Source organism: Ornithorhynchus anatinus, chromosome 1 (assembly GCF_004115215.2).
Source record: "Ornithorhynchus anatinus isolate Pmale09 chromosome 1, mOrnAna1.pri.v4, whole genome shotgun sequence".
Taxonomy (NCBI): Eukaryota; Metazoa; Chordata; class Mammalia; order Monotremata; family Ornithorhynchidae; genus Ornithorhynchus; species Ornithorhynchus anatinus.
In genome coordinates, this window is record NC_041728.1 from 26133901 (window position 1) to 26146467 (window position 12567).

The 12567-nt window shown below is 57.2% G+C and overlaps 1 protein-coding gene across 2 annotated transcripts in view; it reads right to left on the minus strand.

The window, feature by feature from the left end:
* The window catches only part of LHFPL2 (LHFPL tetraspan subfamily member 2), a 183498-nt gene that overhangs the window by 5044 nt on the left and 165887 nt on the right, over positions 1-12567 (minus strand). For both annotated transcript variants that reach the window (XM_029064720.2, XM_029064709.1), the window contains one exon: positions 7091-7833. In XM_029064720.2, coding sequence (XP_028920553.1) covers positions 7091-7520 — 430 coding nt within the window. In that variant the 5' untranslated portion in view covers positions 7521-7833. The remainder of the gene's footprint in view (positions 1-7090; positions 7834-12567) is intronic.

Consider the following 12567-nt stretch of genomic DNA (forward strand, 5'->3'; position numbering starts at 1 on the left):
TGCGTCCATTTCGGGAGGGGGGTCCCGACCCTGGGAGCAGAGCGTGGGTGACCTCAGAGTGTGAGGTCTCACCTGCACACAGTCCTTTTTCTCCGCCGCTCCTTGCCACACACACACACACATACACATTCTGTGTTCGCCCAGGCAGTTGGCTGGCCGGATGCCCCAAGTTGGTTTCAGCTGGAGGGTCCTGAGTCAATCTCACGGTTCAACACCGGCTTAGTCACTCACGCCCTCCTCAGAAGGGCCACTCTGAGTGTCCGCTAAGGCCTAGAGACAGACCGTCTGGTTTGTCTGGGTTTTAACGAGGAGCGGGGACTCCCGCCTTCATGCCCCAGACTGGCCTGTGAAATGCAACTCAACGGTATCATTAGGTGAGTCACGTCGGAGAGGCTAGGAAGGGTCCGGCGGGCTTGCTCAGGTGAGAAGTAATGGGATTTCGGCTCTGGCCTCCCCGAGAGGGAGTCTTGGCCCTGCCACCGCCTCCACCAAAACGCTAGGGAGAGACCCGGCCTGTGTCTACATGAGCCGTCGCCTCACTCTGGTTCCCTGGGCTCCGCTGTCTTCCGGGGCGACAGCGTTGTCTGCCTGCTTGACCGGGAGCGTGACTTGTGAGATCAACTGTTCACTGGCAACTGGGTGCCAGTGTTAATTCACTTCCAAACTCCACGGATTAACCTCCGGCGGCATTTCTGCGGAGTAGGGCAGACTGGATCCAGCTTCTAGCGTCTCCACTAGTGATAGCCGCCCCCTTACCTAACCCACCCCATGCACTCTCTCTGTGCCGGAGTTCTAACGGCATCTTTCCCTCACTCCCAAGCTCTGCACATAGTAAGCACTACATAAACACAATCTTGGGATTTAGCGGCGGATCCCATTAACAACGGCCTAAGGAAACAGGGCGGCTCCAACAGCCCCCAAGATAAAAGGAATCTATGTGGCTCTGACTGCCCGGGCAGACAATTCATTGCTCTGGCTAGGCTCCTTCAGCATAGAGATCATGTCTAACTCTATTGTACTCTCCCCAGTCTTCAGTACAGTGCTCTATACACGGGGGGGGGGGGGGGCTCCATAAATATTACTGGACTACTAAGCTCCTCGAGGGCAGGGATGGTTTCTACGAACTACTGCATTGTACACTTTGAAGTGTACACACCATCGATACGATAAATACCATTCGATGGATAGAGTGGCTGGTGGGACCCCAGATGCCTCTCCCCAATCTCCCGGTCACTGGGCTGGCCACGGGATCCCAGACTGCCGGTGCTGACGTGCTTGTGCTCTGCACCACCCGAGAGCAGAGGTCAGCCTAACGGAAGCGGAGTCACCCAATTCTCCTAGGTGGGCTACCTGTTGCCACGGCACAGCTCCTGGCTTGCCGTCAATCAATGGTATTACCGAGTACTCAATAGGGGCCGAACACTGTACCGGACACGTGGTGTTGTACAACAGAGTCAGCAGACACGGTCCCTGCCCACAACAAGTCTACGGTCTAGACGGGGAGCTCCCTGGACACGGTTGTCCAGAAATGTAGCCTAATGAGGACTTCAGAGACAAGCCACGAAACAGATCATGGAGCCAGAAAGCTGGAGCTATGAGAAAGCACAGATAATAATGATAATTGTGGCACTTGATGGAAGTGCTTACTACGGGTCCATCACTGTACTAAGCAGTGGGGAAGGTACAAGATTATCAGGCTGGACACAGTCGGTCCCACATGAGGCTCAAGTAAGAGGGAGAATGGGTATAACACCCCAGTCCTATAGATGAGGAAACTGAAGCACAGAGAAGCAGCATGGCCTAACTGAAAAAGCACAGGGGTGGAAATCAGAAGATCTGGGTTCTAATTCCCTCTCTCCCTCTTGCTGCGGGACCTCGTGTAAGTCACTTCTCTGTGCCTCAGTTTCTTCAACTGTAAAATCCAGATTCAATACCTGTTTGTTCTCCCTCCTATTTAGATTGTGAGCCCCATGATAGGAAGTGTGTCCAATCTGATTAAGTTGTAAAAATAATTGTGGTATTTGTTAAGCACCTACTATGTGCCGGTCACTGTACTGAGCACTGGAGTGGATACAAGCCAATCAGGTTGGACACAGTCCCTGTCCCATATGGGGCCCACCGTCTCAATCCCCATTTTAAAAGTGAGGTAACTGAGGCCCGGGGAAGTAAATTGCCCAAGGTCACATGGCAGACAAGTGGCAGAGCTGGGATTTAGAAGCCATGACCCTTGCTCTATCTACTGCACCATACCCCAGCACTGGAACCGTGTTTGACATATAATTAATGCTTAATAAATCCCATTTTTTAAAAAATGAAGCGACTTGCCAAGGGTCCCAGCGCAAGAGAGGGGAAAAGCTGGAATTAGAACCCGGGTCCTCAGATTCCCATGCCCGTGTTCTTTCCTCCGGGCCGAGCTTCTTCCTACGCAGATCTACGTGAGCTCGGATCAAGAACGGACACGCGGCGTGCCGCTAGGATTTGCGGAGAGAAAGTACCCGGAGAGGAGAGCGCTGTGCAAGCAGGTAGAGCTCTCGGAGGGCTGAGACGAAATTTAAGGAAAGGACGGGTTGGGATGACGCAGCGACGATTTTCCGCAGAAAGACCCGAAGCAGCAGAAGTTTTCCAGGGCACTGACTGGCGATGCAAATTAGGCCCGATGGGGTGAACGGGAAGTAGAAGGCAGGAGAGGAGCGCGCCAGGCAGGCACGAGAGAAACTCGTGGAGCGCTCGCCCACGGGTCACTTCCCGCTGGCACCAGCCCCGTTATTCCTGCCCCTCGAGACTGCGATTGGAGGGCTTAGAAATAGCGGGGGCACTTACTGAACGCCCAGCGTGGCTCGGTGGAAGGAGCCTGGGCTTCGGAGTCAGAGGTCACGGGTTCGACTCCCGGCTCTGCCACTTGTCAGCCCTGCGACTGTGGGCGAGTCACTTCACTTCTCTGGGCCTCAGTCCCCTCATCTGTAAAATGGGGATTAACTGTGAGCCTCACGGGGGACAACCTGATGACCCCGTATCTCCCCCAGCGCTTACAACAGTGCTCGGCACATTGTAAGCGCTTGACAACATACCAACATTATTATAAATACACTGCACTAAACACTTGGGAAAGCACAACAGGTGCACTTAGACCAGCTCCCCGCCCCCAGGGAGCTCGCGTACTAACAAACGCAACGAGGAATGAGGGCGGCCGTTTCCGCCCCCCCTGCCGGGGCCACGCTTCAACCCCGTGGCGAGTGAGCTCGGGCTGCCCGGAGCGCGGGGTGTCTGCAGGTCAGCAGCACCTTGGACCCCAGCCCCCGTCGGGCGGCTGACCCTGAGACGCGCGGGGTAGGAGCTTGGCAGCCCAATGGATTCTAGGCCCACGGGTTAGGGCCTATTTTCGGGACTCGGCTCTCGCCTGCCCCCAAACCAATAACCACTGAGAGTTACGTTCTTAACAAATACCAACATTATTTTAAGCGCTTACTATGTGCAGAGGACTGTTCTAAGCGCCGGGGTGGATACAGGGTCATCAGGTGGTCCCATGTGAGGCTCACGGTCTTAATCTCCATTTTACAGATGAGGTAACTGAGGCACAGAGAAGTTAAGTGACTCGCCCACAGTCACACGGCTGACAGGTGGCAGAACGGGGAGTCGAACCCGTGACCTGTGACTCCGAAGCCCGGGCTCTTTCCACCGAGCCACGCTGCTTCCCATTTGTTAAGCGCTTACTACGTGCAGAGCACTGTTCTAAGCGCTGGGGTAGATCCAGGGTCATCAGGTCATCCCACGTGAGGCTCACGGTCTTAATCCCCATCTTACAGATGAGGTCGCTGAGGCACAGAGAAGTTCAGTGACTCGCCCACAGTCACACGGCTGACCTCTGACTCCCAAGCCCGGGCTCTTTCCACCGCGCCACGCTGCCGTGCTAAGAGCTGGAATAGATGCACGATCATCAGAGGGGGCACGGTCCTTATCCCACCCAGGGCTCACGGGCCAAGAGGGGGCGAGAGTATCTTTTCCCCATTTTACTGTGGGAGGAACTGAGGCCCAAAGAGGCAAAGTGACTTGGCCAAGACCCCACGGCAGGTGAGAGGCAGAGCCGGGTCCAGAAGGCGGTTGTCCTGACTCCGTCCCGGCCCCGGGCTCCCTCTCTGTCGGTCTTAAAGGCGGCCTACAGCCTGGTGGGGGACAACCACCGACTCGGCTTCTTCCAGAGCTATTTCAGTGCCTTGCGAAAACAGGGAAAGTTTCCGAGGGCGACGGCGCTTCTGGACCCGTCCTATCCGAGGGAAGCGGGTGCAGCGGGCCCCCCGCCCCCACTCTCCCCCCGAGCCCCGGGCCCCCCCCCCCCGGCCTTTAGAAGAACAGGATCTGCTCCCGTTCGGCAGACGCTCTGTAGCGGGGGAAATAAAAGGCTAACTCGCATCCCATCCGAACCCCAGACAGAGTCATTTTTTTTTTCTCACGACCTACTCCGAGGGGGCTGACGCCCGCCCGCCCTCTGAGTCAGGACATCAAGCTGAGTCGGGAGAGGATGAGCCTGACAGCAGAGGCAGAGAGACATTTACGAGCACCAGCATGGCCTGGCGGATAGAGCACGGGCCTGGGAGTCAGAAGGACCGGGGTTCTAATCCCAGCTCCACCACTGTTCTGCTGTATGACCTTGGGCAAGTCACTTCACTTCTCTGGGCTTCAGCTACCTCACCTACAAAATGGGGATTAAGACTGTGAGTCCCGTGGGGGAGAATACGCTGGCTGTGGGCAGGGAATGTCACCGTTTATTATTATAGTTTCCCAAGCGCTTAGTACAGTGCTCTGCAACACAGTAACTGCTCAATAAATACAACTGAATGAATGACAGGGATGTGTCCAGCTTAACTTAATGTTGGCATTTGTTAAGCGTTCAAGAGGTGCAGAGCACTGTTCTAAGCGCTGGGGTATACAGGGTAATCAGGTTGTCCCACGTGAGGCTCACGGTCTTAATCCCCATTTTACCGATGAGGTAACTGAGGCACAGAGAAGTTAAGCGACTTACTTGCCCACAGTCACACAGCTGACAAGTGGCAGAGCCGGAATTCGAACCCATGACCTCTGACTCCCAAGCCCGCGCTCTTTCCACTGAGCCACGCTGCTTCCCTCATATCTACCCTTAGAACGGTGCTTGGCACATAGCGCTTAACAAACACCATTAATTTTTTTTTTTTTAAATAAAACAACAATCCTCCAATAGCAACGAAGTGTGAACGCAACCTAGGCTGACTCTGTCCCTCTCCCTCCACGGCTGCATCGCTTCCCGCCCACAGAGCCTCCTCCTGCTACGGCTAAGTCTCTGGAGCGCTCCGACTGGCCGGGACCATTTCCCATCGAGTTCCAGGGGCACGTCCGGGAAGGGGAAAGCGAGGATGGGGGCGAGCGTTGGGGGGAGGGTGACGGGGCTGACCCGACCCTCCCAGCTTCCCTCTGGTCGTGCGACGGTGCTCCTTCTAAGCCTCCGGCCCCCGAGCCTCGCGGATCTGCCCTCCCGGTACTCTGAGGGCTCGGCCCGGATCTGCGGCCCGACCCGGGGCCCACCACTTCCCGGTGAGAGGGGCGAGGCCGTCGGACTCCACCGGGACGCCTTTCTAAACGTCAGTCCCCAGCGGGAAGAGTGCTGGCGGTGGAAGCCCGAGGACCTCGCCCCGGCATAAATCCGCCCGGGGTCCGCAGACGGGCGAGGGATCGGGCAGCCGGAGACGAGACAGTCGTAACGGCGCTCTGGAAACGGCCAGTGGCGATCCCTGGGCTCTCTCTGAACTCTCTCCTCGGTTTCTTAATCGGGACTGGTGCTCTGCCTCAAAGTTCCACTTGAGCTTTCCGGCCCTGGTTTCTCTGATTCTCCAACTGGGGGGGGTAATTACTCAATGGAGCTAAAGGGAAGTGTCTGTAGCCCCCAGATAAGACTTCAAAAAACAAAACCCCCAAAACGACACCGTCTTTTTCCAAACCACATAAACGCACCCTTTCCTGAGTCCAGCTGCTGGGGATGTCTTAATACTCGGCCTTTTGGGGTCTCCCTCTCGAAGGAAAAAGGCTTCCCCTCTCAGCTGGAGGAGCCCGAATGGATTCTTCTCACATCTCCACTCGTCCGGGCCAGAACCTTTCTTTCCCTCCTTCGTGAGGGGCTAGGGAGGTCACCTCGCTTCATTTTCCGCTCCTGGGACTCGAGACGGCGCTACGGGTTCCGGGAGCATCCCCGACCACAGAGCAGAAAGTGGTCGGTGGGGTTTTCGGTCAAACGGTCCACGGGGCAGGTGGCGGGGTGAAAAGGCTGCGGGGCCGGACCTTTGGGCCATACGCACGGTCTCGTGAACAGACGGTTCTTGCTTGGCCTACAGTTCACTGTCCGAAGTTACCTCTCTCCCAGCACTACGGCAAGGGGAAGAGTCACACACACGCACACAGGCATGTTTCTAGGGGCGCGGAAAAAGCAGGCAGAAACAGGAGCAGCTAGCTCCTCAGACTAAGCTCCCTCAGGCCGCTCAAACAGGAGAAGAATGAAGACGTTCCCTCCGGGGTCCTCACTGACGCCTCAAATAACGATACCGTACTCGGCAAAGCCGCATGGGGCGGCGCGTCCCACCGGCCTTTGTCTTTTACGAGCTCAAGAACCGAATGAGGAGATTTGGTCCGTCAAGTCGCAGCAGACGGGAAGCGGCGTGGCGTAGTGGGAAGGGCCCGGGCCTGGCAGTCGGAAGGTCCTGGATTCTAATCTCTGCTCCGCCACACGTCTGCTGTGTGACCTTGGGCAAGTCGCTTCACTTCTCTGTGCCTCAGTTACCTCATTTGTAAAACGGGGATTAAATCCCACTCCCTCCTACTTAGACTGTGAGCCTCCCGTGGGACGGGGATTGTGTCCAACCTGATTAACTTCTATCTACCCCAACCCGTAGAACTGCGGTTGGCACACGGTTCGCCCTTCCCCAGTACCGCGCTAACAACAGCGATAAGGGTCAGCCGGCCAGTGCCCGGCTGATCGTGGCGCAGGCCGGTCTCTCCCCGTAGTCTTCCAGCCGGGCTCCCTCCCCCACCCTCCGCGCCGAGCCACCTGCCTTTCGAGGCCCTCGCCTACCTGCAATCCCTTGGAGCAGCCCGCAGACGTTGAAAATGCTCTTCTTCAGGATGCTCTGCACGCACATGGTGAAGATGGACACGAAGGCCACGGCGCAGAGGATGAAGATCCCCACGGCCAGGAAAATGGCCGTGGCCTGCCAGAACCCGCTGGCGATCTCGGCGAAGTTATCCGCGTACGGCCCGCACAGGGTGTCTCGCTTGAAGTACTGCACGCGGGGGACCCGGATGCAGCGGGCGTAGATGCCCAGGGTCGGGTGGTAGGACTCCTGGAGGCCTCCTGTCCGGTTGTCCGGCCCGCCGGAGCCGGCGGGCTTGGCTCGCCCGATGAGCCAGTCGGCGCTCATGAAGGCGATCAGTTCCGCGAAGGCCACCACGATGCTGAGCAGGGTCCACAGCATCGAGCGGCAGGTCACGATGACATGACACATATTGAGATCCGGGGCGGACGGGGGGGCGCCGCGGTCTCGGTGGGGGCGGCGGAGGCGGTGCCGAGCCGGCCGGGGAGGGACGACCCGGGCCGGACGCGAGGTCGGATCCGGCCGGACGAGGAGGAAGAGCAGGAGCGGGAGGTGGAGGAAGCAGCTACTCCGGTGCCTGGGCTCAGCCTCTCCTCTTCTTCCTCCTTTGGCGGCGCAGAACGGGGGAGGGGACCCGGGCGTCAGCGCTCATACTGGCCCGGGACGTTTACTCTTGGGCGGCGGGGCGGCCGAGGGCGGCTCTCTGCCCGGACGTCGCCCACACCTGTGAGAGGGAGAGGGAGAGGAGGAGAGAGAAGGTTTAAAGGGAGAGGCGTCCTCCGGCCCCGCCCCCGCCCCGGCCCGCCCCCGTGCACACTCCCGGCCCCCCGCGTTAGCGGCCACGGGGGAGAGCCCGGCGAACGCCCCGGGGCTGGCGGCCGCCCAAGTCGGTTCTCCCCCCGCCCGGTGACGAATCGCTCGTTGTGCCAGAACCCGGCAGTAGTGCCCGGACTTCTCCATCTCCTAAGAAACGGCCTGGCGTATTCAGTTTCGGCAGGCAGGGAAACAGCTGCGTAAGTCAGAGGTGTTCTCTCTTTCCCCCCCCACATCCTTATTCCCCCACATCCCCACTTTCCGTTGCAGAGTCAAACTTCTCCTCTCGGCCAGCGGCCCAGCAGGGCGCTCACCCCCCGGGCTGTCCCATCGGGCCCGTGGCACCGGGCCTCTCTTCCCCTTCCCGACCCACCGTTCCCCGACACGTGCCGCTGCCCGGTGGAGACTCGGCCCACCTCCGGGGCCACGGCTCGCTCAGCGGCGGAACGAGCCCGCTCCCAGCTGCCGGGATGGGGATCTCCGCTCAGCGCGGAGGCTAGACAACCATCTGGGAAGTAGGGAACGCTCGCCCGGCGACCTGGGCCGATACGGATTCGGGGTCGGGAGAGACGGTCGGGGCAGGCGTGGACAGACCGGCGGGTCCGGCGGGCGCCACGGGTGTCTCCAGCACAGGGTTCGGCGAGGACAGGACCGCCACGGTCTAGGACAGCTGCGGGTCTCTGCTCCTTTCCGAAGGCCGTCACCGGGTAGAGGGGAAAGGGGGCCTCGATGCCACCGGGGCTGTCCCAGAGTAAACCGAAGAGCCGTTCTCAGGGGTGGACCGTTAGGGGGAGGGCCGTGAGGGATCGACCGCGGGGGACGGACCACTGGGGCCCGGTCCGTGGGGGATGGACCCGGCGGGGGCGGGGGGGGGCGGGGAGGTAGACCCTGATCATCGACGGCTGGGGAATCGACCTCAAAGGATCAGACCTCTTCACTTTCCCATCGGGGAGGGGACTTAATTTCTCGATCCCGGATCAATACAGCCACAACACGGGTTTTCACTGCACCTCTTGGGCAGAATGTCAAGGGGGAATTAAGGAACATTTGTCCAACACTCTGCATCCATCTGGACTTCACACGATGTGTTGTCAAAAGAAACGGGTTGAGCAACGCGAGGGGGGGCGGGGGTCAGTCCACGCGATTTCCTAAACACAAGGTTTGTCCGGGATGCTGCCCCACGTTCTAGGAGAACTGACTTATCTTGCCACGTTCTTTGTGCGTAAGTTTTCTTAAAATGCCTGGAATGCCTCCCCAAAATACCCATTTTGCCCAACTATGATGACTACAAGAGGAAACGTCTCTATCTTTCCCATCTCTACTCCTCTAGTAGATACAGTCGAAGGGGAAGCAGCATGGCGTAGTGGATAAAGCCCGGCCTGGGAGTCAGAAGGTCATGGGTTCTAATTCTGACTCTGCCGCTTGTCTGCCACGTGACCTTAGGCAAGTTACTTAATGTTGGTATTTGTTAAGCGCTTACTAAGTGCCGAGCACTGTTCTAAGCGCTGGGGTAGACACAGGGGAATCAGGTTGTCCCACGTAGGGCTCACAGTCTTAATCCCCATTTTACAGATGAGGTGATTTGAGGCACAGAGAAGTTAAGTGACTTGCCCACAGTCACACAGCCGACAAGTGGCAGAGCCGGGATTCAAACTCATGACCTCTGACTCCAAAGCCCATGCTCTTTCCACTGAGCCACGCTGCTTCTCTGCCTCAGTTACCTCATCTGTAAAATAGGCATGGAGACTGTGAGCCCCTCATGGGACAGGGACTGTGTCCACACCAATTTGCTTGTATCCACCCCAGCGCTTAGTACAGTGCCTGCCACATAGCATGTGCTGAACAAATATCATCATCAAAATCATTATTATTATTAATAAAGAGAAGCAGCATAAGTCAACATCTAATCTCCCCAGGTTGACAGAGAAATGGAGACGGGGAGCCAAGAAAGCCAAGAAGTTCTGTTCGCCGAATGCGAGACCGAGAACTGAAAAGAAAATGTAACAAGAAGAGTAGAATAATGGACCGATAATGGTTGAACATCTATTAAGTTGCCCAGAGCGGGTTATTAGGCCCTGAATAAAATCCAAAGACAGCCAAGGGCCCGTCCGCTTTGAAGAACTATTCCGACCGGGTCGCTCACATCTGATGCCATTAACTAAGTCATTATCATCGCGGCCCCTCGCGTACAACAGGACCTTGTGTAAAAACCGAAGAAGAATGAAAGTCCTCAATCGTTCCGATTCATCGCGACGCACAAATGGCCATTCCGCAGCTCACAGGCCTCTCGATTCACCCCGCGTCTTGGGCTCAAAACTCTCATTGTTTCCCCTTTTCACAGGGGGCTTCTTCCATGACCCCGAGAAAATGGCTTCTCTTATAAGAGACCTTCACGAGGCACCCCCATCCACGAGGGGAGGGGAGTGAGCCCCAGACCAAGGCAAGCGCCCTCAATTTGCACTCTCCCTCTCCGCCTCGGGACTCCTGAGGTCAAGAGAAATGCGAGGGGCAGGCCGGCACCCGGCTGGGGAGGGAGGATTTGGGATTATGGGACTTTACAAGCCAAAGTCATGTCAGCGTCATGGGAAACACACACAGCTGCCTGGCACCTAGGGCTCATGGGCCTTGTTTGTTCAGCTGCAATGGAGCAGCAGGGTCCGGGGTGGAGGGGTCAGCGACCTCAGCTCCATATCTCCCACTTCCCGCTGAGCGCCGGGGGGTCTGACAGGCTGTCACCGCCCTGCCTCCGGGGCGCAGGCCCCGCTCCTCGGTGCTGATTTCTCGCCGTCGCCATCATCACCCCCATCTTCCCCGTCAAGTCGCCTTTATTGAGCTGTCACCTGTCCCCGGGGCCAGGAGGGCCCGGGACAAAGGAGGTCAAGCCGCACTCCCCTTGCCCGCGGGACACCTCTGGGACAAAATACATGGCGTCGGCACAGGCCGACGGCAGGCCCGGGGGAAACCGACAGACGGTCCAGGGAACAGGCGATGGGAGCTGGACGGCTCCCTGTGGAGAGAAAGGAATCACGCCGGTGGACGAGGGCGGGCCGGGAAGTGGAAGATGTCATTCCCGGAACAGAGGGCGTTACACAATTATCGTTATTATTTCTATTGTACTTGTTGAGTGCTTACTATGTGCCAAACACTGTTCTAAGCACTGGGGTAGGTACAAGTTAATCACGTTGGACACAGTCCCTGTCCCACATGGAGCTCACACTCTTAATCGCCATTTACAAATGAAGTAACTGAGGCCCAGAGAAGCTAAGTGATTTGCCTAAGGTCACATAGCAGATCTTTAGTGGAGCTGGGATGAGAGAAGCAGCGTGGCTCAGTGGAAAGAGCCCGGGCTTGGGAGTCGGGTCATGGGTTCGAATCCCGGCTCGGCCACTTGTCAGCTGTGTGACTGTGGGCAAGTCACTTCACTTCTCGGTGCCTCAGTGACCTCCTCTGTAAAATGGGGATGAATACTGTGAGCCCCACGTGGGACAACCTGATTCCCCTGTGTCTACCCCAGCGCTTAGAACAGTGCTCGGCACATAGTAAGCGCTTAACAAATACCAACGTTATTATTAACTCAGGACCTCCTGGCTCTCAGACCCGTGCTGTTTCCACTAAGTCACCTTGCTTCTCTATTGTAAAAGTGCAGCTTTGAGGTGGACCGGTCCCCAATCATCAGCCTTTCTCGTCCCCTCCAGAATCAAAGGAAGAAAAAACATTTCGGGGTTGGGGGCAGGGAAGGAATAACAGTTGATGGGTGAAAACAAATGGGAGAGGGGAGCGGTCCCTGATTGTTTCCAAAGAAACTCTAGTAGGATCATTTTCCCCCAGCAGTCGGGTCTTCTTCAGACCCGAAGGACCGACTGTGTATCCACCCTCTGAATGGCCATTTGGGAAAGAAAGATTTGAGGCCGCAATGACTTGGCTGCTTCTCTGAACTGATTACAAAACCGTATCACCAAACACCCACCTAGGAGGAAGCTCGGGGAGCTCAAAAGGCCCTCGGAAAATTCTGCCCCGACCTTCCTCTCGCCTCAAGCAAGCACGGCCCAGCGGGGCTACCCATTTGCCAGTCGGTCGCTGGCAATTACCGAGTATCCCCTGCTCTTGAGCACTGCGCTGAGCGCTGCGAGAGCCCACCAGACCCAAGCTACATATCCTCTGACCTCCAAAGCAGAGATCGTGCAGTCGATGCAGGTGGAAAGGACCACAGAGGCCGTAAAGTGCTCAGGGCTTGAGACATTTTGCCAGTTGGACTCAAACTGCCCCGCCCTGCTTTTTCTATCCTGCTGCTTCCTGGATTTTATCTGAAAACGAAGTGTCTCTCCCGGAACGCCGAGTCTCCTCCCACAGCCTCTCACGCAAACAAACCGGTGGCTCAGCTCAGGTGACCTAAAAGCACAGTGATTCAACCACTGCCAGGGAGATCTTTCACCCAGAGCCTACCATAATGGTTAACGTTCACCCTTAGAAAATCAACATGGCCTAGTGGAAAGAGCACGGGCCTGGGAGCCAGACGACCTGGGTTCCCATCCCTGCTCCACTACGTACTACAGGGTGACCTTGGGCAAGTCATCTGACTTTTCTGGGCCTCAGTCCCCTCATCTGCAAATTGGGGATTCAATATTTGTTCTCCCTTCTACTTAGA